Source organism: Gossypium arboreum, chromosome 3 (genome assembly GCF_025698485.1).
Source record: "Gossypium arboreum isolate Shixiya-1 chromosome 3, ASM2569848v2, whole genome shotgun sequence".
Classification (NCBI taxonomy): Eukaryota; Viridiplantae; Streptophyta; class Magnoliopsida; order Malvales; family Malvaceae; genus Gossypium; species Gossypium arboreum.
Window position 1 is genome coordinate 24,830,595 of NC_069072.1, and position 27,114 is coordinate 24,857,708.

General features: G+C 32.8%; 1 protein-coding gene across 5 annotated transcripts; it reads right to left on the minus strand.

The window, feature by feature from the left end:
• Nucleotides 1-1,668: 1,668 nt before the first annotated feature.
• LOC108487237 (uncharacterized) lies at nucleotides 1,669-8,858 on the minus strand. 5 transcript variants are annotated; one of them, XR_008279998.1, is made up of 9 exons: nucleotides 8,539-8,853; nucleotides 8,001-8,041; nucleotides 7,848-7,910; nucleotides 6,456-6,506; nucleotides 3,332-3,472; nucleotides 3,211-3,243; nucleotides 2,717-2,918; nucleotides 2,367-2,468; nucleotides 1,669-2,213 (listed from the first exon to the last, which is right to left on the minus strand). XR_008279998.1 is itself a non-coding variant. In XM_053025602.1 (5 exons), the coding sequence occupies exons 1-5, from the start codon at nucleotides 3,038-3,040 to the stop codon at nucleotides 2,031-2,033; spliced, it is 582 nt and encodes a 193-aa protein (XP_052881562.1). In that variant the 5' UTR covers nucleotides 3,041-3,184; the 3' UTR covers nucleotides 1,669-2,030. The 5 variants fall into 5 exon arrangements, 1 of the variants encoding a protein (XP_052881562.1); XR_008279995.1 differs by having other exon boundaries at nucleotides 2,999-3,243; nucleotides 8,001-8,858; XR_008279997.1 differs by having other exon boundaries at nucleotides 8,001-8,850.
• Nucleotides 8,859-27,114: the final 18,256 nt, after the last annotated feature.

Below are 27,114 nucleotides of genomic sequence, written 5' to 3' on the forward strand. Positions count from 1 at the left end.
CCATGTCTACTTTTTTGCATTGATTTTCTTATGTTTAGACCCACACTGTGCTTCTTAAGCTCATCCCCTTAGTTTCCTTTTTTCAGATAACCCACAAGGTTATGACACAGACTAGGCATTCAAAGGGTTTGTCTTAGATAGTTTTTTTCAACAAAAGTATTTTAGACCTAATATTTATAATTTCTGTTATTTGAAAATTGTATTGCCTTACATGAACAGTGGCATGAAACTTAAATTTTGGGATAATTTTGGCATGGCATTATAGTTGTTTAGATTTTTGAAACATGGAAAATGAATTTATGATGCATGAAATCTAGTTTTTAATCAAAACTCTGTTGATTATCATTTTTTTCGCTGTAATTTTTTTAAAAAAAAAAGAGTTTTGAGTAGTTAATAAACTGGAAAACAAATTTTGCAAAGTAAACATTAAAATCAACCGATTTTTGAAAAAAAAAAGTATCCTTTAGAAACACGCTAAAATTTTCTTCTAAGGTAAGCAAATGTTTTGGAAAAGACTATTTTAAAAACTACGATAATTTTACTAGGTCATTTTAGTGACTAATGTAGCCTTTAGAATCCGGCTGTAACATCTGGGTTGTTTAGGGAGGTTACAAAAGTCCCGTAGTACCACATCTTTAATTGCCTCTTAATTGACCTCTCAAAACAAGGATACAATGCCCCTTTAAATAGGCTAAGATTAGAGGTCTAACATACTAAAATATCTCCGGAGTAGTCAAAATTTAACTAGAAAAAGGAAGCAAAGTTTAATTGGGAGAAGAAACACAATTTATGTGGGGAACATGTAATGTCCCCATTCACCTCATCACGACGTTATCCATCATCACAATGTTGGGAAACTTCTCATCGTGATGTCATCGTCTGTTCGACTGAAAATATGAGACACATCCCACATTTTATATTAATATTAAATAAATATAAATATATTAATATTAAATAAAATAAAAATCCACCACCACCACCCCCCTCATCCCCATCTCTCTCCCTCTCTGGTGCTGCTGTAAAATTAGCTTTTGCAGCAGTAGCATAAAAGTAAACGAAACATTATCGCCGAAGATGGTTTTCTGAACATACATAGCCAAACAATTTGATCACTTTCTCTAACTATCATACTTCTATAAACCAAAAACTAACATTTAAAATAAGTTGATAATTACGGTGAAATTTCAGCCAATACTTAATCTTAAAGGAGATATTATGCAACTTTAGAAAATTTAAGCACACAACATAGCTAAATAACAGAAGCACTCTACAAGCATTACAACAAAATAGGTTTTTAGCGGCATAAGGCACTTAATTTGAGGCGTCTTTATAAGCGCCGTAAAAAACGCCGCTAAATTTTACGATATTTATGTGGGAAAACGCTGTTATATAACATGACCTTTAGCGGTTTCTCCCAAAAACGCCACTAAAGAACATGACCTTTAGGGAGTTAGTGGTAAAAGTGTTGCTAAAGAACATGATCTTTAGTGGCGTTTTTAGGAAAAGTGCTGTTAAAGATTATGTTCTTTAGCGGCGTTTTTTAGAAAATGTCACTAATTTTAGTAGATTTTACCAATCCATTTTGATTCATATAGAACCCAAATTTTCAACATAATTTCTTGTAACATCAAATCTAACCAAAAACTTCAAATCTAAATGAGACTATCATGAAAGAAATATGTATATGATCTAAATTAATAAATGAAATAACAAAATATATTATATTCAAAAGTTATATTATTAAGATATTCTCACAATAAGAAAACAAAAGTCTAAGATGATCGATTCTGTGACTGCTGAAACATTTTCATGATATTCTGAAGCTGTAGCTGGAGTTCATCATATTTTCTTGTTACTTCTACTTCTCTCGCTGCTACCTCCGTTTTAAATTGTAGCTGGAGTTCTTCATATTTTCTTTGAGCCTCTGCTTTAAGTTGAGCGATTTGTTCAACTGTGCTCGCTTGCATCTGAGCCATCTGGTCTCTTAACTTCTGAACTTTAGCTTGAGCCTGATTTGCCGAAGGCATATATTACTGCGAGCTGGGTCCAAAAAATTGGGTTGGGTTAACAAAAGATCTTTGAAATCGAACCCTACCATACCTTTCAAGACCCAAAACTTCAGTAATAATTCTGTTATCAATGTCATCCAGATTAACAAAACTATCACTTGAAGTGATTGCTTCATACTTCGCCCTTTTATCCTTTAATTTCTCCTAATAAATCAATCAAGGAGTTAGAAACGAAATATAAAATCAAACAAACGCAACATAACTTGGCATTATTTGCATTAGAAACGACGAATTACACCATTATAATTAAACATGATAAATATTTAAAATAATTCAAATTTTATTAAGTAAATATACCATAATTTCTACAGCTTCAATAGTTATAGGAGATCCATCTTTCTTTCTATGTGTAATGTCAAAAAGCTGAAGGCGTCCAACTTTTTGACCAGATGACAGTTCCTACAATATAGTAGGAAAAATATTATTTAGTAGAAAGTAATTAATATTTGACACAATTAATAAATTCAAAATATCTCATCATCATCTACATAAACAAAAACTTTTCGACTCAACTGTGTGCGTGAATTTTTGTTTTTGCCTACTTGTAGTTCCAAATCGCTCATGATCTTACATTATGAAATTATTATTAAGTTTATAGTAAATACTATAAACCAAAATAATTATAAGAGTTTGGAAGTACGTAATACCTCTCGTTTTTTTTGAATTCCAAAATATAACTGCATCTTCCCATTGGTACCTCAGCATTCTTGGCGGCACATTTCGCAATTTCTCTTCGAGGGAAATATTTTTCCTAAAATATTCCTTCTTTAAAGTACTTGTATTGTCTCTCCATTTCTTTCCTAATGTTTTCTTCACATAATTATCCAAGACCTCTAAAAAAAATCTCTCCTGCAAATAACACAAGTTTAGAAAGTAAAATATAAATGAAACTTAAACCAAAATATTATAAATTACATTCATGTCATTACCTTAATATTATCGAGAGCTTGATTTTTGTTACTATCAGGCATATGATGCCATGACTAGTAGTTTATTGGCAATAAATTGACATTTCGTGCTATAATACCCAAGTATCCTACTAAAAGTCGAGATTCTGATCTAATAGGCTGATCATGACTATTTCTAGATACTTTGACACACTCGACAGAATTTAGATCGTATAAATCTTTTAATAGCGTACCTCCTCGAGTTTTGTGCCTCCCACCACTTTCAGCTAAGAAAATGGTATATGATAATATAAGAATTTAAAACAAAAATCAATAATAAAATTCAATCTGCATGTAAATTAAAGCTAACATTACTTTGAATTTCTGCAGTTTCGTCAGCTGTATTCAAAACATTAAAAGGTTCAATAGTAGTCTGTTGTTCACTATTTGTTTCTTCTGAATTTAGAGGATTCTGAATAATACTTAGATCTCGCAATCTTCTTCTAGGCATATTATCTGCAATACACATAAAATAGTTGAAATATTAGTAACTAATTACAACAATAATAGAACATAAAAAATAGTTGAAATATTTAACAAGATCAAGATTTAAATTATAATATTACATATAATTAAAAAATCGTAAAATCTTACTACATCATAATTCGTAAATATCTTCATCCACATCTTGGCGAACCCATTGAAATTGTGTACTAGTACTAGAGATAGTTTCATTTAAGTTTTGTTCTAGAAAAGACAAAGTTTTTGATCTTTTGTCGATGACATCTTTACTTCCATTGCCCATGTCAAACAAGTCTCTAGGGATGTTACGGAGTACAACGTACCAACCCTCATCAGTTGGATCTTGCGAGTAAAAAACTTGTTTAACTTGAGAAGAAAATACATACGACTCATCTATCAACTGTTGTCCAGTGTGAATTAATTGAGAGAAGTTCACCACTGTAAAATCAAATTGATCTTTTTTAATTTCACGAGCAGCATTAACATTAGCCCAATCACATCAAAATAAAATAACCTTCCGTTTGCCATAGTAATCCAACTCAATAATGTCCGTAAGAAGTCCGTAATACTCTACATTTCCCTCAATAGGATTACTGTCCCTAGCAGTAGCATAACTTGTAATTAAAGAATTAACAACTATTCTGCAATTTTGAGTCCTCAATCTTTTGCGAGATTTTGTATGAAACATGAATCCATTAATGAGAAAGGTAGTATAACTTTTTACTACTCTATTTGGACCTTGTGAAAGCTATTTAACTTCTTCATTGACGTCCTTTCCACTCCAAACCTATTGTATTGAAAGTAAATTGATTAATTATAATGTTATACGAAAATATTATTATTTGTCAATGAAAGTTTCAGTTGCATACTGTCTGCCCTAACTATTCATGAAAAGATTCTACAAATAACTTATGAATCTCTCGATGTTGTAAACTTTGAAAGTGTGAACAAGATCTCAAGACTTGTTTGTACTCACTATGTTAAAAAGTGGATTACTTGGTTAGAAGATAAACAAATTAAAAAGATGAATTTTTGTCAAATTTTAAAACTTACTTGCATAATGGTTCAATTGAATCATGGTGAAAAAGAACATATCGATGTGCTTGTACCCAAGATTTATCATTTAAGTGTGCAATTTCAACTTTACTGATTGGTTGTCCATATCTTCGACATAGATAAGTTTCGACTAAGTGTGCAATTGCCAATTGATGTTGACACACTTCCTACATAGGCAAAGAATCATATTCTCTTGGCTTGCATTTTGAAATGCAAAATTTAGAAAAGTTTGTACTACATTTCGATAGTCGTTGCTTACCCTTGACAAATTCATCCAACTCTTATCCATTTCATAGTTCTTGAAGTCTAAAATTAACAACAAGTTACGGTTACTTAAGTGTTCTAAATAGATTTAAATCATGTCATTGTACTAAAATAGATAATATAATATCAAGTATCTAATTATTTAAAAAAATATATTAGTGACAACATTTTTATATTCTCTAAATGTTAGAAATTGCAAATTTTTTATATTCTTTAAATGTTTATGTAAGTTATGATAACCATTAACTTTTATTCTTATTTTTCCTTTTATTCATTTACTAAATTTTTTAATTTGGTTTGGAGGTGGAACCAGTTTATAGTTATAAATGGAATCAAGTTATGTAAAATCTAGCACAAACTATTATTTTGTCATAACAACACTATTTGAACTTCCATCAATCAATATATTGATAATAATTTCCTTTCTAGTTAAAAACTTGTTGTCTGTTTTATTTATTTAGTTTTAAAATTTTAAAAATCGATTAAATATTGCAACCATTTCTTATGTTTATGGCTTTGAAAATTTGGCCTCAACTTTTGCTTCGTTTTCATCACTGCCAATACATGATAGTAATAAATAAAACTCAAATTCAACTTTGAAAAAATACATGCAGTTTTCCAGTTCATGTAACTTAATATAGTAGTGATAATAACATGATATGGTTAACTTAATAGAGTAGTGTAAATTAATTAATTATTCATAAAATAAATTCATTATGTTAAATTAAAAAATTAAAAAATAAATAAAAAGTAATTGAACATTTAAAATATAAAAAGAAATTTCATGTCATTTTCCACATGTGGATCATACATTGATTGTTTTATTATCTAAAAATCTTATAGTATATTGAAGTAATTTGTATAATGTTTGATAAATTTAAATATCAAATTAGAAAAAAATTAAGTACCAAATTTAAAAAATATAAATTCAATTATTAAAAAAAGAGAGTATAAATTGATTAAACGAACTCATTTTTCATTAAGTGATAAGTCACCCATCATTCTTTACTTATCTTTTCAATAGCTTTTCATTGAAAAAGGGTCTGTGAAAACTAATTAAACTAGAAATTAATCTCAACATGGGGAACAATTTTGTTAAATTTTTTAAAAGTTTAAAAATATGATTATTATGAAATATGAAATATGATTATTTAATTAATTAATTTTATATATCATAAAATTATTATGAAATATGATTATTTATTTAATTAATAAGAAATTAATTAATTATTCATAAAATTATTTAAATATAAACCGTGTATTTAGTTAGTAGAGAGAAAACTGGAATTTGGGAATGCTTGGATTGAGATGGGGAAAATAATATATTCATTTTGGTAAGATAAAAAGAAAATGTGAGAGTGGTTAATAACTAACTAAACTAAGTGCTAAGTGCTGCCTAACTTTGGATGGAAGTGTCCAACAGGAAATCTTGGTCAATGATAAGTTATTTATGTACATATATTGTCAACTATACCAATATTCTACTACTGGTAGCAGTATTAATTAAGAGGGTAGAACAAGTTGAAAGCAGAAAAAATCAAAGAGAGGCGAAGGCAACATAGTTGTTAGTAAAAAATGGAAAGAAAGAAAGTAGTCATAAAGAAATTAACAACACACACACAAAAAAAAAAAAAAAACTACAGCAAGAACTGTCTACCTGAATTTCAGCAATCGACTTCCTTACAAGTTCTTTCAATAGATAGTACACCTAAAGATCAAAGCATCATTTCAAGTTTCAGTATAAACTAAGAACTCTAAATATATTACTCTTGTTTCAGTATAAACTAAGAAAAAACATGATATTAGAACTACATGAAAATGACCAAATTTACATGCATTCAATAAACTAATTAATATTGTAAAATAATTGATTAGATTTCTTAAGCGTCATTTAAAGTTTCAACCTTGTAAAATAGTGTTGAAAGAACTTATTTTGAAAAGAAATCTGACCTAATTCAATTTCACATATAATAAAAAATTTTAAGATAAAAAAAATCCAATTAGCTATCAACATATAAGAACTAAATATTTTACTGGTGAAAATATATTTAAGATTTACATATGTAAGGAACCTGAATAAAAATTCTTATGAAAATATAAGCAAATGAAAGCTTGAAAAATTCCCAGCTATTATAGGAATCTGCCCTTTTAAATCATTGTTATATAATATCAATTGTTATAAGAAATGATGTTATACTTGTTATGTTGTTATTAGAAAGATTTATGATCTCGAGAGTAGTCAAATTGTTAATAGCCGAAAGACTTTCACCTAAAATATATAATCAAATTTGTCAAAACAACTTGATGATAGAACCCATGCACTTTGTTTTTTCTGTAATTAGAGAGAGAAGTCATGTACTCTGCTCCTCTTATATTGAACTAAGGGCTGAAAACAGTTTTATATTGTTTTCTCACAAATGACTTATATTTTTAGCTTATCTTTAGATTGTGTTTATTGTTATCACCTTCTTCACTAATACTCATCATCATCATGTTTCTTGTTAAGTTAATCTCTAAGTTTTGAAATATATAAGACAAACAGTGGTGACCGTCAATATATCACCCAAAATCTCAAAATCATTTAACACAAAGAAAATGATTACTTCAATTAATTCAAGCCGAGAACAAACAACAAAATTTCATAAACAAAACTTTCTGCCTTAACAAATAAAATAACAAATAAAATATTTTAATTATTTTCTAATAAAATTTCCTAAAAGAATTTTTTGCCTTCCATTTATGCAACAAAACCTATTGGAGCAAAACTTTGTTGTAATCATCAATGGTCAACAAATGCAACAAAAAAGTTCACATTCTTTCCAATGTTGAGATAAAAAGCTAACATCGGTCACAAAGTTCAACTGAAACAAAATTAATAAAACAACAAAAGAATTTAAACTGAACCATTCCTTTATTTTTCTTTATTTCCTTCTTGTTTATCAGCAACCAAACACAACACCAATTAACAAACAAAAAATGAAAAATGAAAACATAAAGCAAAATTAATCAAATAAAAAAGGTGTGCGTGAAGGAGAAAATAATTGATTACCAGCTAGGAATGGAAGCATTGCAGGTTGGAGAAAGCGACGAAAACTTTGAAAACCGTGCCGATCTAGAAAAACATATCGATTACAGAAGAGAAGTAAGTAGGCCAAAATCCCGAACGCCAGAAAAAAAGAAACAAACAAGAATTAGCAATTACCTCAAATCGAGAACAAGGAACAAATGAGATGATATATATCTCTGTACCAAAAGCAATCACCAACCTTTATCTTCTTCAACAAAATATCAATTTTGCGCATATATCGGGGAGGGGAGAACTGATTTGGGGAAAAGAAATTCAGGAAAAAAAAAACGGGATTTCTAAAAAAATTAGGGATTTTGGGGTAGGGGAATTGATTTGGGAAAAAAATTGGGAAAAACAGAAAGGGGTCTGGGAAAGAAACTTAGGGATTTTGGGGAGAGGGAGAATTGATTTGGGGAAAGAAATTGGGGAAAAAAGAAAGGGGTTTGGGAAAAAAAAACTTTGATTTTGAGAAGAGGGGGAATTGATTTGGGGAAAAGAATTTGGGGTTTTGGGGTTAATAAAACGACCCTATTTTGAAAAAATTTAATACATATTTACGGCGTTTATGAAAAGACGTCGCTATTGCTGACCTTTTATGATGTTTATAAGAAAAATGTTACTATAATTCTACCCTTTTGCGGCATTTATTTAAAAAACGTTGCTAATGCCTTACCTTTTGTGACGTTTTCCAGCTAGTGTCACTAATGTATAATTTTTGCACTTTTCGATCTAAACACCGCTAAAAGCTTAATTGTGAAGTGTAAGATCTCAAAGGCTTTAAGGTAACCAGAAACAGAATCTAAAGTTTTGAGAAAAGCAAGGTGTTTTCTAAATATATAATTAGGCATACCCTTTAGCGACTCCATTTGAATTTTTAAGCACCTGGGTTTCCAGCCCTTGTTTCTAAATATATTAATTTTTTAGTATAATTTTTTTCAAATCTTTACTACTATTGCTGCTACAAAAGCTAATTTTACAGCAATAGAGAGGCAGAGGATAGGGACAGTGGGGAGGGAGGGAGGGGGAGAGGGACGGTCGGGTGAGGTTTAGGTGGGGGAGGGGTGAGAGATTTTTATTTTATTTAATATTAATATAAAATTTAAATTTTTTATATTTTTTGAAAATATTAATGTATTTTATATATTTTAATTTTTTTAAAAATTAAGATCAAATTAAGAATATTTATAAATTTTGATGGTTAATTTTTAAAATTATGACTAAATCAATATTTTATATAAAAGTTTAAGGCTAAAATTGTTATTAAACTAATTTTTAAACTGTCATGTCAACTTGTCGTTTGTGGTTTTAACGGGAATGACCAAAATGACATAACTATGTAACATGAGTGGTTAAATTGTAAACCTTTTATTTTGTGTGCCTAAAATTATTATTATTTTTTTATAATTGAGTGAATATGTGTGTAGTTTACCCTAGAAATTATATCATAACACTTATCATATATACTAATTATATTTTTAGGGTAACATAATAATAAAAAGAAAGTCTAATTGTTTTTTCTTTATCCATAATAAACATGAAAATTTTTAAAAATATATGAGTTCAACTTTTGAATAAAGTACAAGAATAGCCACTTAACTATTTAATTTATTTTGTTTTAATAGTTGAATTTTTTTATGTTTTTATTACTCATCCATTACTCAATTAATGAAACGAGTATTAAATTATTTAATTTAAAAAATTGAATAATTAAATAAAAATTAATAATTGAGTGATGAAATTAGAACAAACTCAATAATTGGATCACAATTTACCCTTAAATTTTGAATAAATATTACATTAATTAAGGTTCCGGAGTTAAAAGTTAATAATCGGGCAAATGCTTGACTCATGGCAGCTGTTTTTTTTCTTTCTTTTTAAGTTTTAAGTTTTTAAATTTTAGACTTTTAATTTTTAAAAACTATTTGATATAATGTGAGTAGAGTTTTTAAACTCCATAAATAAAATTAAAGTGAGGAAAAGTGTTATAAAAAATAGAGTTTTTTACAAATCGGGTTGGGTTGAGGCTCGACTAAAAAAAACCCATTTTACTGTTGAAGAAATAATAAAATATTAAAAAAATATTTTTAATTGATATTTATAATTAGATTTAAATTTAAAAATATATTTTTATTATTTAAATTGAATTTGGGTCGAGCTAAGCCGACTCAAGGTAAAAAATTGTCCACACTTGACTCAAGTTAGATCGGCCTATCAGGCCAGGCGAGCTACTCGACCCTTAGACAAGTCTACCTATAAGGTGTAGTGAAATATTAAAAAAAATAAATATGTAAAATAAGACATGACAAATTTTAACTCTGCTTGTAGAGTTAAAAAAAACTATGTCAATGTACTATGTATTAACTCTTAGTATTAACTAGATTTTAATCGAAATATTTTATATTATAAATATATTTATAAGATTATTCCATCAAATTATTATCGGTGAAGTGTTAAGAAATTTTCACATGAACTTGTTGGTTATGTATTTGATTCTCAAATAATGATTTTCAGTTGTTTTATTTGAAAATCATTTAAAAGTATGAAAAAAAATTAAAATATCATTATAATAATATTAATTATCATTTAAAGTATAAATATTTTAATAATTTCACAATTGAAATAATGTCGAGTTGAGTTACGACACTAACTTAATCTTCCATGTAATATATATAATATAGATGTTGTTTTAAATGATATTTAAAATCATTCTTTATTTTAACTTTTAGTCGGTTTTCTAAGATATGTACTTGGTTTATCTAAAAGTATCGAAATTTTGTAATTTTTATTTGTGTATGTATCTTTTATTTTTAACTGATATATTTAAAATGAATTGCCTACATGTTCACTCTGAGTTTTTCTAGAGAATACTAGAAATTTTATGACACATATATGAGTATAAAAATCACGTATTTTTAATTTATAAGTGTATTTAAATATAACATATAATAAATAATGAAATGTATGAATTGAAATTAACTAATAATAACAAATAAAATATGTACGATATTAAAATAAAAAAATAGATTAAATTGTGTGCATAACGAAATTTAAATACATAAATGCGCCATATTAAAATTACTGAATCAATACAATTGTTTATCATGGTGTTATCATCAATCTTGAGTTGGTGTTGAGTTAAATTGCAACACTAAATCAACAACATTATTAATATATATAACTGGTGAATGTATTATATTGTGCATATTAAAATAAAAATGTATTCCAAGTATCAAAATGAAGCATTATTTGAGTGATAAATTCAAAGTTTTACTACTCTAATTGGTGTGGGTGCAAATCTCACTTTTATTGGTTTTTATTAAAATAAAAGACAAAAGTGCCCTAAGATAATATAACTTATTTTAATTATGGAAGGACATTTACATAATTTCATTAATCGAGTTGGCACCCGATTAAATTGTGATACTAACTCAGTCAGAGACTTAAATAATAGTATAAATGCAATTGATGAAGGTAATAAAATATTCATAATATAATTAAAATGTAAACATTATTTTAAAATAACATATTGATTTAGTGTGTAACACCCTTTACCTGTCTCTATCACTGGATTAGGGTTAAGAGATGCTACAATAAATAATAGAACATAATCATGCTATTTCAATCCAAACTTATTAAGACATTCATTAATCATTAAACATTCAGTTAAACATGTTATACATGTAAGATTGAGCTTAAATTGAACTTATGAAAGCTCTAAAAACAATTCAGAACTAATGAAGGACTAATTTGAAACTTTTCAGATGTGGCAAAAATACAAAATAGGGGTCACATGGTCGTGTGGCTAGGCCTTGTGATAGGTTGAGGCTATGTAATGCAAGGTCACACGGCCTTGTTGTTGGATAGTGTAACTAACTATGTCCGTGTGGACCTAATTATAAAACTTTTCAAACATTCACACAATTGTGTGGCTAGGTCGTGTCAATCATCCTGTGTCTAAATTACTAGTGGCACACGACCATGTTAACTAACGGTGTATGGCATATAGCCGTGTGGCAAACCATGTGACATCAAAATGGTCATTTTTCAAATGATGCAATCTAAATCCACGTACATTATATATTTCCCAAAACACTTCATAAACTCAATCCAAAGCATGATATAACACATTCTAGTAATGCCTAACCAACATGGCATTTGACACCATAAAAACTAAATTCAAAACATAAAACTCAATTATACATACAAACATGTATCATCATAGTACAATTTACAAAGAATACTTCCCAAAATTTATCTTTTAACAAGCCTAAAACATGTTTAAACTCCTACAAAGTTGACCATATAAATATATATATATATATATATATATATCTCATTCACACATTTACCTTTGTACATAATTAAAACTTACCATATTGTTGAAACAACTTAATTTAATAAATGAATATACCACAACTATTAACTAACACATATACTATACATTTCACCCAAGATTACCATTCTGAACCATTTCATAATCCAAAATCAAGTATACCATCACCACACATACTGTCATCATTTATCAGATATACATACCATAGTAATCATTAAATTCAACCTTATACGTGGCTACCATTATAAAAAATTACAACTTCAACTTATAACTCTAAACCATCAACCCAAAATAGCCTATATACATAACATATAACCATTTAAAACACAAACCACAATCAAGAACCAAAGTACCAAAATTCAAGATTGAATAAAAATGAATCGCCTATATACATGCCACAAAACTGAGTTAAGTGATAGAAAGGCTACTGAATCAATATCGGGATAGCGTGAGCTTCGAACGATCCGCTTGACGTGTTCCAAGTTGGAAATCTACAAGGAAAGGGAAAAAAATGAGGTAAGCATTTACAATGCTTAGTTACTTCATAGGTATAAAACCAAGTAAGTTACCTTAGGTTATAATTATACACTGTATGCTACTTAACTTGGTAAAGTTTGCTTATCATGACAAATCAAATAAAAAAAAAGTGAGTTTAACATTTATCATGCCATATAGTAAATCAATCATATAACATTTCAATTCAATTAATTCAACATTTCATTATCATTCAAAAAACAAATAATCATTTAATCAATTCACTATGTTAATCATATCATATAATCTATGTAACAGCCCATGTTTGGATCAAATCGGAACAGTGGTTTCGAGACCACAAATCTGAAGCAGAAATGTTAATTTTATTATTTCTTTAAGGTCTACAGTATGATTGAATGATTGTGTGAAAAGTTTTTTAAGAAATTTTATCGATAAAGTGTCTAATCTAACTAATAGGACTAAATTGCAATTGGTATAAAATATGTGTTCTAGAAGCTAAAGGTGTCTAATTGCTATGAAATTTTAAATTGGAGGTCCTTAAATGGTAATTAGACCATTATACTCTAATTTGGACAAAAATGGACATGGTTAGGTGAAATTTCAAAGTTTGGCATTAAGGGCATTTTGGTCATTTGGTTAATAAAGACAAAATAAAACAAATAAAAGATGTTCATCTTTCTAATTTCATCCTCTATAGCCGAATTTTAAGGGTCACCATAGCTAGGGTTTTGGCCAAGCTTTCAAGCTCGATTGTAAGTCCGTTTTTGTCCCCTTTTTAATGATTTTTATGTTTTTGAAGTTATCTCAACCTAATCTAGCTATTTTCAAGGACTAATTTGAAAGAAAATCAAAGTCTAAAATTTTACCCATGTTGAATATGTGTGTATTTTGATGTTTAATGGTAGAAAATGCATGTTTGGTGTTAGATAAACAACATTTACCAAGTGATTTTGATGAAAATGTCAAATAGGGACCTATTTGTAAAAGTTGTAAAATATGTGTACAAATGTGAATAAGTGAAAAATGTGGGCTATTATGAGCAAGGAATAGGTTCAGCTAAGCTTGGGTGTGATGAAATTGAATGAAAAATCATTTTTACGAGCCTAGGAACTAAAATGTAAAAAGTTAAAAAGCTACGGGCAAAAATGTAATTTTTTCCGTAAGGTATTTTTGGGATTAAATTGAATAAAGATGATTGAATGAATTAAATCTAATATTATAGATCAAGAAAGAAGAGGTTCTGACCTAGACCGGGGAAAGAAAAAGGTTGTGTACTAAATCGAACTATTAGCCATTTTGTACCGAGGTAAGTTCGTATGTTAAAAATAAGCTTTAGAATAACTGTACTTAAATGCTTTAATATTAGATGAATTGTATGTTTGATTGTGTGAATGAGTATAATTCTATGAAGGAGTTCGACGACGATTCGGCAAGTGAGAAGTCCCGTTGAACCTTAGAAATAGATTAGGATACAAGTGACATGTCACTAGGGTCATTATGTGTTATTTGATTATGTGATCCAGGTGCTGGTCTTGTAAATCCTACTGCTGGCTAAGTATACCGGCATATGTTGTAGACACTTGACAGCTTGTGCGAGCAGCACCGCGTAGCTACATCTTGACTTACATCTTGTGTGAGTAGGTCCGTCGATAGCTCGAGAGCGAGCGATTATGTAAAATGAGATTGAGGTAGCATTGGCTACGTATGTGGCACTTAGTGTGCAAAAATCCTGAGTATCTGACATTATTATTCCGAGTGGTTCACAGGTATGTCAAAGATAAGAATATGTATAAATTCATTTCAAGATGGTTTAGGTATGTACATAAAGCTCATATTTATTAAATGCTTGAAACGATGAATATGAGGTAAGTTTTGTGGTGAAATGAGTTACGATCATGAGACTATGGTAAATTTACATTTAATTATGTTATAATATTTAAATGTTATATGCATGGTAAGGTTGCTTATTTCTTGTATACGAGCTTACTAAGCTATATAGCTTACTCCATTTATTTTCCATGTTTTTACAGTGTTGCCAAGCTAGCTCGGATTGGAGATTGTCAGAGATTCGAATCGCACTATCAAACTCGTTTTGGGTATTGATGATCTTTGTATTTTAGAAGTATGGCATGTATAAGGGCTTGGTCATTTTGTTATATGTGTCATTATGATTTTAACCAATGTATTGGCTTGTAATTGTCAAAGGCTTGATTTGATATTTAGCCATGTAAATTGGCTTATTTTGGCTAACATGGTTGTCAGCCTAAGTATATTCATATATGTGCCAATGTCTTTGGTGATATGGCCATGGTATGCTTGGTGAATGATGGAATGTGATTCATAGCATGAATGTGAAATGTTTGGAAATGTGATATATTGATGAGATAATAAGTTTGTGCACAATTATGTGTCTTGAAAGTAGTAAATCGAGGCTTAATGAATGTGAAATTTGCATGATTGATTTAGGGCATAATAAATGTTGTGAGTATGATAGATGTTGCTATTGCATTGGCATGTGTTGGTCATAATTGTGGGTGTTTTGGTTGCCTAAGTATATTATGTTTTGTGCCATTGAATTGGTGTATGTGTATGTGTGAATAAGCATGGCAATTGGCTTGGTAAATAGCCTTTATTTTGTCTACACGGGTAGACACACGGGCGTGTGTCTAGGCCGCGTGTGACACATGGTCTGCCCCATGGGCATGTGTTCTGGTCGTGTATCCCCTGCACCTTAACTTTGAGAAATAGAATGCTTAGAATTGAGCACACGGGCATAGACATGGGCATGCGTCTCAGCTGTGTGGATAGCACGGCCTCAAACACGGGCATGTGCCCTAGCTATGTGAAGTCTGCACCTATTTTATGAAAATTAATTTTCTACACGGTCTAGCACACAGGTGTGTGAGTTGACCGTGTGATCCCAATTTGTTCATGAATTACGAGTCAGAGAGTTACAAGGGGTCGAGACACGGGCATGTCCCATATCGACGCGGGCGTGGGACCCCTATTTAGTGGAATAATTTTCTAAGTTTTTGTAAAAATTTCTAAAGTTCTCGGTTTAGTTTCGGGCCACTCCCAAAGCATGTTTAGGGCCTCGTAGGCTCGTATTAGGGACTTTATGATTAATTGCAAATGGTTTTAATTTGGATGAAAATTTATGGCTCAAAATTGTATGATTATTTGTGAGGTAAGTCCGGTAATGCTTTGAACCTTGTTCCGACATTGAATACGGGTAAAGGGTGTTACAATCTATTTACCCTCAATACATCCCATTTCAAATTAAAGCCAAACATTATTTTATTTCTTAATTTGAATTCTCAATCAAATTCAATTAAATCATATGAAATTCATTCCTATATAATATCAATTCATTTTTATATCAAATATACATCAATTGCCAATTTAATGTTAATTACTACTTCATTCCATAATACAAATTTCGAATCACATTCAGCGATTTGTCATGTTTCCATATTGGCTCCTTGGGTTTGTATAACTGATTCTCAATATGTTTATGCATCATCCAATCATCGTATCAAATCAATTTGAGCATCATTCATTTCATTTGCACTATACATGTCCTTATTAGCCTAACTCCGGACTTAGACAGATACATGGATCCAACCAATCACACCAATTTGACACCCAGTTCCTATTGGATAAATCCAAAATAAGAAGTTGCGCTTAGCCCTAGTTGGTAAAACTGGTAACTAAATGTGCCTATCACTAATCAGTATAACCAAAAAATGGGTGTGCCCAACACTCCTCGACACATAGTCATATAAACCTAAACTTTCCCTATTCTATGGCATTCCAACTCTTTCAGTTAATCGGGTAATAGTTTCTCAATTTCATTACATAATTTCATCAACTAATCATCAGTTTTCAAATATGATAGCATATCAGATAACAATACTAATTCAATTTCACATATAACATCATATTATACTTCTATATATATTCAATTTAGACAGGGGCTAAACTAAACAATTCATAAAATTCTAGGCAAAACTATAAAACAGGGGTCACACGGCCTTATGGCTAGGTCGTGTGAAAAGCTATAAACTGTGTGGAGGGGTTACACAATTGTTTGGCCAGGCTGTGTAACAGACTGTGGCCGTTTGACAAATGCAAAAATTAACCTACAGGAGAGGCATGGTCATACGGAAGGGTTGTGGTCGTGTGGTTCATGAATTAGCTTAGGGTTTGTAGGGTACATGGCCATGTGTGGGGTCATGTAGTCCACCCATTTTGTCCACACGCCTGTGTGGGAAACTGTGTGACCCTATTCCTATACACAATCACCAACAATTCTCTTGGAAAAAGACATACACCTTTCATTGGGGGTCCAATCGATGTGTCTTGCTCTCGGTTCTAGTCGATTAACCTAAATCAGGTCCTTCAAATGACATATATACACAAGTTAATGATTTATTTCAAGATTTTTCAAGTTTATTGAAAGATTCAACAAGAATAGAAAATGATTGAGTAACTGAATTGAAAGATCAACGTGGATCGATGCTCTTGCGAAATTTAAAAGTTCTACTTATCGAAACAAATTCATTTACCAAACCTTGATGAAAATATAGAGGCTATTGACGATGAATTCAACAACTGGTAGAAAATGATTTAACGAGGATTGAGTTGATATGGAAAAGAAAAGAATATTCAACAACAAATTGATGAAAAATATGATGTAAAGAAGAGGAAAGAAAAGAAAGAGAGGAGAAATACAAAAGATGAAAACTAAATTCTAAATGGAATTGAAAAGAGAGAAAAATCCTAGTTTATTTTGGAAAGAATGGTTAAATAGTTTAGGGTTTGAAACCCTAGGGTGACAAGGGTAAATATCCTAAAGTTTTAGGCTGAAATAATAAAAAATGAAAGGGGGAAGAGAGTGGCTCGAACCTAGGTCACTTAGGGGGAGACTAACGTTTAACCATTGGGCTATCGCCCATTTCTTGTGAAGTTTTAATCCCAACAGTATATATTTTAGTGTGGCTTTTATCCTAGGTTGTTGAAAATAAAAGGAATAGAAATTAGAGAGGATAGCTCAAACCTAGGACCTCTAAAGAAGACACTAACTACTTAACCATCAAGATTAATTCATTTCTTGGTTAATTACTTCGATTAACCCCCTATATTTTGGGTTGTGACAATTCTCTCCTTCTTAAGGAAATTTCTTCCTTGAAATTTACCTAGTTTGAATAGACGATGATTGATAAACCATAATTTATACATATTTTTACCCCACGCTTAACACATTTTATGGATGATTTTTCCTTATAATTGGTGAATTCGATGCTCCTAATGCCTTAATTTCATGTTTTATACTTAGGTGAGCATAAGGGAGCGAAAGGAACGAGAAACGGGCCAAAAATGGAGAAAATGGGCCAACGTACGAAATCAACACAGCCTGGACTTCCTCACAGGGGCAGATCACATAGTCATGTCAATTTGGCAGAATCAAATCACAACTCACACAGGTAGAACATACGCCCGTGCCATTCTAACAGGCTCGAGCACGGCCTGAAGTAATCGCACACGGGTGTGTCACACGGGCATGTCCCTACCGAGCCCAAGTTTAGTCCAATTCGAAAAAGGCCAATTTTGAGGGTTCTTAGGCATTCCAAAGCCTATAAATACACCCTAGAAGAGGAGAAAAGATGACGCATAGAGAAGGAGGCAGGGAACTGCTCAAGGAAAGCCGATTGATCCATCTCAGAAGCTGGATTCATCATCAAGACTGAAGATCTGACCTCAATTTCCCTTCAGGAGTTTTGGGTTTTCTTTATGTTTTGTATTCATTATTCTTGTGAGATGTTTTCCTTTTTAGTTATGAACTAAATCCCCTAAATACCTAAGGGGAATGAAACCTAAGACGAATCTTGTTATTATTTTCTGAATTGTATGATAAATATTTGGCTTGTTCTTAATTATGTGTTCTTAATTCTTGTCTTGATATTCCAGGATATTGGTTCAAGATAAGCTCTTATTCAGAGGAGGAATAGACCCTGTCTAAGAGTACATTTGTCATAATTAAGCGGAGTTGGTTGTGTGCCTAGAGATAGGGTGACAATATTTTACTGGATTAGGGTGAAACCTAATAAAGGGATCCATAGATCGAGTTAATGCAATCCTAGGGAGTTAATTAGAAAGAGATTTCAATTATTCAACCTAGGGTTAGATGTTGTTAGTCTCGAGAGGGATAATAATATAACTTAGGGATTTCTACGGATCAAGTCAAATGAATAAATCGTCAGATTCAGAGTCAAATAACAAGTGAAGTCTAGGTGGATTTTTCCTTAGGTATTGTCTCAATCAATCGAGTTTTCCAAAAGTCATTCCCCAATTCTATTTTCTATGATTTCTTAGTTTAGTTAATTAGTTAGTTAAAACAAACCCCATTATTTTTAGGCTAGATAATAAAAAGACAGTCATTACTAGTATTTTTAGTTCCTTTGGGTTCGACAATCCGGTCTTGCTAAAACTATACTACTGTTCGATAGGTACACTTGCCTTCATCGTGATAATAGTTAGTTTCAAGAACGATTCATTATAAATTTATAAAACTTATCACATGAATATCACGATCAAGTTTTTGGCATCGTTGCCGGGGAACTAAGATATTAGGAACACTCAATTTTTATTACTTTAGCCATTTATTTTTCTTGCAAGTTAATTTAATTTAATTTTTATTATTATTTAATTTACTTTCTCTTTCTCTTGGCAGGTTTTTATAGTTTATGACTAGAAGAAACCCGTCAAGACCACTACTTTTTGAAGAAGAAATCGATCGCACAGTTCGTAAAAACCAAAGAGAAATAAGGCAAAGCTTAAGATACACAGAGAATGAGCAAGAGGACGATATTCAAACCCCAATCGAAGAGATGGCTGAAAACCAATAAAATCTGTTACCTCCTGCAATTGCTGTTAATCAGAATCCTGCTCCGCGTACTATGTATGATTATGCTAAACCTACTTTAACAGGAACTGAGTCGAGTATAGTTAGTGTGACAGCCCTAAATTGACCCTAGTCGGAAAGTGGTTTCGGGACCGCTAAACTGAGTCATAAAAATAATTAACCGTCATAGTTGATGCTCATTATATGTACATATGCATGTGTGAAAATTTCATGTTTGGATTTTGTTAATTGTAAGTGAATTTTATCAAATAGGACTTGTGTGAGAAAATTTAGAAATGTGCTAGGCAAATGTAAAGTGGTCTATTAATGCATGTTGTGAAAATGATGGGTTTGCATGTCAATTTACCCAAAATTTAAGCATGGTGGTCGGCCATGCTATGAGTGGAAACATGTTGCAAACATGTTGGGTTAGTGGTTATGATAGAAAGAATAAAATAATGAAAAAAAGGAATATGATGAAAACAAAGGAAAAAAAAAGTGTCCATCCTTTCACATTTTTCTTCCTTGGCGAATGTTCTAAGAAGAAGGGGGAGAGCTTGAGAAAATCAGCTATGGTAGTTTGCTAGACTAAGGTATGTTTGATGTTGTCCATGAGATTCATGCATGTTTTTAGTTGTTAGTTTGAGTTCTACCTAGCCCATGGTTTAAATCTTTGCTATGGGATGGAGATGATATTCGCCATGGGTGTTGTCTTCTTGGTTGATGTTTGATGTTGTGGTGATGAGGCATGAAGATGAGTTAAGTTTGGCTAAGGTGGATTTGTGTTGATGTCATTTGCATGCTAAGTGTGAAGCTTTGTAATGATACATGTGTATGGTACTTTTGATGTTGTGAATGGAAGTAGTGGAAAAGTAAAAGAAAATTTATGTAGAAATGTGGTATATGTGGATTTGTAGGATGTTATAAATATATGTGAAGCCATGCTAGATTAGGAAGAATTAGGTCAAGTGTTCATGAGATGAAATTTTGTGTTTAGGTGAATTAAAGATGATAGTATAGTTGATATCATGTATATATGTATACATATTGACCATCAAATTAAGAGCATAGGTGATGTTGAGTCTAAGCTTTGCACATTCTATATATATATATATATGCATATGTGATTGAATTATTGATAGTAGGGCGATAGCATATGGTTATTAGTCGAATAGCTCAAAAACATATGGTAGGAAGATAAGAATTAGTCATGTATCTCCTATGATATGAAATCATTAATATTTTGATATAAATATTTAGCAAGACAGTTAAACTAGTTAATTTGTTGATTAAGCTCAAGAAGTTAAAGGAGGAGAATCAAGCAAAGGCAAAGGAAAGGACATCGAGTAGCCGAGTTAGAACCGTTTTACCCAACACAAGGTAAGTTATTAAGCATATATTTTGTATTGATATAAATAATCATAATACCTATGTACTTATGCCGAATGGAATGATATATAAATGCATGAAGTGACAAAATTTATCGAGTGTAAAAAAGAAGTGAGATGTATTGAGTTGCTGATTTTGGCACTAAGTGTGCGGGTATAAACGTTTACTATAATGAGATTGGCACTAAGTGTGCGAGTTTAATTGTATAGCACTAAGTGTGCGAGTTTGAATTGTATAGCACTAAGTGTGCGAGTTTGAATATTAAGCACTAAGTGTGCGGACTTCTGTATATTTTGAATAATCATTAACGTTAAGTGTGCGACTTTATCGAGTAGATCATAGACAGCGGAACGAGTAGATATTTTGAGTTCATAAGGAATAGATGTTATGTTTATATTTGGAACTGAGCTTGGTAAGTCTTGAACCTATGTGGTGATTATATTTGAAGTAGGAACATAATATTATTGTGGAGTAGATGAAATGCTATTATTAGTATAATTTAAATGAAGATAAAATGATGTGTGGAGATGCATCAAATATCATATCGAATATCATACGAGATGTCAATGGAGGCTTGGCTAGTTGAGAGCATGTAATCATAAATGTGCGTGAAATTATGGCATAGTCGGTATGGATAGAGTACCTAATCTTGCATTATTTGATTTCTTTTATGATATTTTATAGATGGATAGTAGTGTAATGCTTATGACTTACTGAGTTATATACTCATTCGGTGTGTTTATTTGTCACTTGTTTAGGTTCCTTTGATTCATTTTTGTATGCTCGGGACCATCGTCGAAGTCATCACACCAGCTTGCAACTTTTTGGTATCTTCTTCCTAGTTGGTCTAAGAGAACATTTCGGCATGTATAGGCTATTATGTTTTGTTTGAACTTTGGTATGTAAAACTTTGGATAGCCATGCGAAAATGGCTTATATACGTTTTGAGCATAATGTTATAGTCATCTTGAATGTATATGTTCATTAAGAGGCATGGAAACTATGTAATAGGTAAAGTCTACCTTAAAAATGGATGCTGGTAGCAGCAGTGACGTGGATGTGAAAAATCACTAAAAATGGTATGAATGGAATTAAATAGTGAATAAATTATGTAATCGAACCTTGATGAATCTATTTTCATAGGAAAGTAACGAAATGATCATATGAACAGTATATTAGGAGATATTTAAGTTTTCGCAAAATAGGGCCAGGACGGTTTCTGGATTCCCTGTTCCGACTTTGGAAATTCATTATAAATTAACCAAATATAATTAGAAGTTGTTCCATATATGTACAGATTCCTTTTTGAGTCTAGTTTCTATAGAAACAAACTGCATCAGTATTGAAGCCCTGTACAGGGAGATATCCAAGTTGTAATGCCTGAAGGTCAGTGTGGTTGAACCCTGAAACAGGGGAGACTTTAACTAATAAATTGTACTAATTGGCTCAATCAAAAATTCTAGAAAAAAAAATTTTAGATGGATATATGAGTTTAGTTTCAGGAAAAATTTACGGAACTGGTTTTCGACTTTTGGAACTCGAGATATGATTTTTAAGGTGACAGTGACGCAGTTAGCCAGCTCGTCTGGAAATTTAAAATGGACTGTGCAATAAGTGATTTAAGTCTGGAACCCCTCGTGTCTGACTCCGGCAACGGTCTCGGGTACGGGGTGTTACAGTTAGGCCTACTATTGCTGCGAATAATTTTGAACTAAAAACTAACACTATTCAAATGATACAGCAATTTGTTCAGTTTGATGGTTTGCAGGATGAGGATCCAAACACTCACTTGGCAAATTTCCTGGAATTCTGCAATACATTTAAAATTAATGGCGTTTCTGACGATGCCATTTGTCTTTGGTTATTCCCTTTTTCATTAAGGAACAAAGCTAAACAGTGGTTGAATTCGTTACCACGAGGGTCAATTACTACTTGGGAACAAATGACCGAAAATTTTTTGTTAAAATATTTTCCACCGGTTAAAATAACCAAATTACGTAATGATATCTCTTCGTTTGTGCAGATGGACTTAGAAACTCTTTTTTACGATGCATGGGAGAGATACAAGGCTACTGCGAAGGTGTCCTCACCATGGATTACCTCTATGGTTGCAAGTACAAACATTCTACAATGGTGTGAACCCCTCGACAAGACAGATGATTGATGCAACAGCCGAGGGAACCATCAATAACAAAACACCTGAAGAGGCTTACGAATTTATTGAAGAGATGTTACTGAATAACTATCAGTGGCAAGTCATGAGGACTAAGCCAACTAAAACAACAGATGTTTATAATGTCCATTCGGTTACTATGCTGTCAACCCAGGTAGAACTTCTAAATAAAAAGATTGATGATTTACTTGGTTTTTCGCAGGTACATCCAGTGATGAGGTGCAATTTGAATGGAGGAGGAGCATGCACTGAATATCAACCCTTCAACCCTAGCATCGAGGAGGAACAAGTCCAATATATGGGTAACAATAACTCTAGATCCCAAAATAACCCATATAGTAAAACTTATAATACAGGTTGGAGGAACCATCCCAATTTCTCGTGGGGTGGTCAAGGAAATCAAAGGCCACAGCATCTTCGGGTTTTTAACAACCACCCTATCAACAAGAAAAGAAACCGAACCTTGAAGAGATGCTATCTAAATTTATTTCAGTGTCAGAAACTCATTTCCAGAACACCGAGAAAACACTTAAAAATCAACAAGCGTCGATCCAAGGACTCGAAACTCAGATAGGCCAGCTGTCCAAACTAATCTCTGAATGACCACAAGGTAGCTTGCCAAGTAATACTGAACTCAACCCAAGGGAAAAGCTCAACGCAATCAATGTTCAAGATGAAGAAGGATTCGTTGAGCCTGAGCCAGAACCAAGACAAGAAACTAAGATAAGCAAAGGTAAAGGTGAGGTAGACCATAATGAGCAGAAACCGGTAAGTACAGAATTCAAACCTTGTGTGCCATACCCTAATGCGATAAGGAAAGACCGCTCAGATGAACAATTTGGTAAATTCCTTAAACTCTTAAAAAAATTACATATTAACTTACCGTTTATTGAAGCTCTATCGCAGATGCCAAATGCAATGAAATTTTTAAAGGAGCTTTTAGCAAATAAGCGGAAGTTGGACGAGGCGTTGCATGTGGAGCTAAACAAAGTTTGCTCAGCTATTCTACAGAATAAACTACCCAACAAATTAAAAGATCCAGGGAGTTTTACAATTCCTTGCTTAATTGGTTGTTTAGATGTTAATAATGCATTAGCTGATTTAGGGGCTAGTATTAACGTCATGCCCTACAAAATGTTTAAACAACTAGGTCTTGGGAAACCCAAACAGACTAGGATGAGCATTCAATTTGCAGATAAAACTATAAGATTTCCTAGGGGTATTATTGAAGATGTGCTAGTTAAAATCGATAAATTTATATTTCCCGTTGACTTCATTGTTCTAGACATAGAGGAGGATAGCAACACTCCTTTGATTTTAGGAAGGCCCTTTTTAGCAACTGCTAGAACGATTATTGATGTTGGCATAGGTGAGCTCACACTTCGTGTGGGAGATGAAATAATCACCCTTCAAACTCACAATTCTGGCAACACATTGGAAATTGAAGGTGATCGTTTAAACCATTCTACTAAAATTGACAATATGGTGCAGCCTACTTTGCAGGAAATGAGTTTGAAGGAAGTACATGAGCCATTTTTGAGTAATAGTAGAGGACCTATTCATGAAGAACGAAGGCTACAAATCGAGGAGCTAGACAAATGGCGGACAAATAAACCGAGAACACACGATAAACTAAAACCACGCTAGGATGAGCTCAATACCTTTCCAAATCAACTAAAGGTTAAAGATAACGTTTTATTACATGCCGTAGATCCTCACATTGCCAAGCAAACCGAATGAAGAAGTCCCTCTTACGGTACTTGGCATTTTTCCATTTGGTATAGTCGAGGTAAGTCATCCCAAGTTTGGCTCTTTTAAAGTAAACAACACCCTCCTAAAACCTTATTTTGATGAGATTCACAGCAGGAATGAGGAGTATAAAAGAGTATAAACTCCTCGAACCACCATGATCATTCAATGGAAAGGTAAGTCAAGCTTAGACTATAAATAAATGCTTCTCAGGAGATAACCCGAGTACTAACTGTATTAACTTCTTTAAAATTTTAGTGTTTAACACCTAACTTACTAACAGAGCTCTTGAATACAGGTTTCCCACACAGACATGGCCTAGCACACGGGCGTGCCTTAGGCCGTGTGGAAATAGGGCAAAAAATTTCCCCAACATAGGCTACGATAAATCGACATGGCCGTGCGGTATGGCCGTGGGCGAATCTGCCAAAACAACACGAGCGTGTAACACGCTCGTGCCTGGAAACTGTGGTTGAACCTGTCAAATTAACACGGGCGTGCGACACGCCCGTGCCAAGTACCTGTGGTCTAACCTGTTAAATTAACACGGCATGGGCCTACATACACTGGCGTGGGAGAAACGAACGAAGACAGACACGGCCGTGTGACACAGCCGTGTGCACTCACACGCCCAAGGAACACGGGCGTGGGCCAATTGTCAGACGTGCCCAAATTTAAAATTCGCGAATCACAGGGCAAAAATTGAGGAACACGGGTGTGTTCCATGGCCGTGTTCCATGGCCGTTTACCCCAAAATCTATAAAAAGGCTGTACTATTCATTGTCTTCTTCACCCAAAAACCCTAACCCTAGCCGCTGCAAGGCCACACAGCCTCCTTGCCATGCCCGTGCGCCACTTCCCACTCTATTTTTGAGGCCCAATCTCTCACCCTTAGCGTTTTTTTACTCTTTTCACTTTTATTTTACTTATTTCTAATGCTTATTATCAAAATAATCTTTATTTTTCTCATTTTACTTTCATTTTGCTCATTATTCTATCATTTAATTTGCATTCTTAGGTTATTTATCAGAACATTTCATGATTGAATCGAGTTATTAGGAAAGCCTCATTCTATTGTTATACCCATGCCATTACTATGCTCATTCTCATGCTATTACCATGCTAATGTCACGAAATTATGCTATCAATTTGATTATTTTGGATGAGCTTGGTTAGTATTAGTAGTTTTGGCTGAAATTGTTGGTTCAAATTCATGTCTTTTTCCTTTTCAAATTCGTTTACCTACTATTATTTTTTTTATATTACATATATACAATGTCGCCTTCACGTGGTAAAAAGGCCACCGTCCCTGCTTCAAAGAAAAGGAAGGGAGCGTCATCTTCCTCAGGTCCTACTGCGGAAGTTTGCCACCCTTTCCTGCGATTCCCCATCGGGCCCCAAGAAGAACTTTTCCAAATACTCCGGGCCCGACCTTTAATTGCGGGTCCCTATATCGACTGGACTGCAGTAGAACAAGTTCAGTTGGCTGATGCAATTCGGGCCCTCCTAACCACCGACCCTTGGGACTTTTTCTTTGAGATCATCGAGCCAACATATCTCGAACTCACATGAAACTATGCTCAATGTTTCATCTTCAGACCGTAATGATGAATTACGATGATCACGACACGGTCCAATTTCGCCTAGGCGGATTAGTCCGCCAGCTAAGCGTCTCAGAATTCGGTATTGCACTGGGCTTATATACAGAGGAGTTCAAGGAGGAGAATGACTTACATGCTCCCAACCACCACATCCATCATTCTCCTTCACGGTGTTGGGACGCACTAGTACCAAGTGTGGCCACATACAATCCTAGCCGCTCCAACGCATCGGCTCTCCCTCCATCCCTGAGGTACCTACACGCCATATTGGCTCACACAATAACGGGAAGGCGAGAGAGCACTGGAGTCATCAACACTCACGATGCCTACTTTCTATGGTGTATGTCGCACGGGCATGTCATCAACCTAGCTTATTTCATTGCCCTCGCCATTCAGCACCAAACAGAGGGCATAGGAAGGGGGTCATCTCCATTGGCCCCTATGTTACTCGGTTGGCTCGACACTTCGGGCTCCTCAACACCGCAGCCCAAGAATCATCCTTGACCCTCATTGGCCAAATGTCTCCACTAGGCATTTCGATCATGCTAAGCATGAGGATGATCAAAAAGCACCGAGGAACCTACCCTCCTCAATATTGTCTCGCC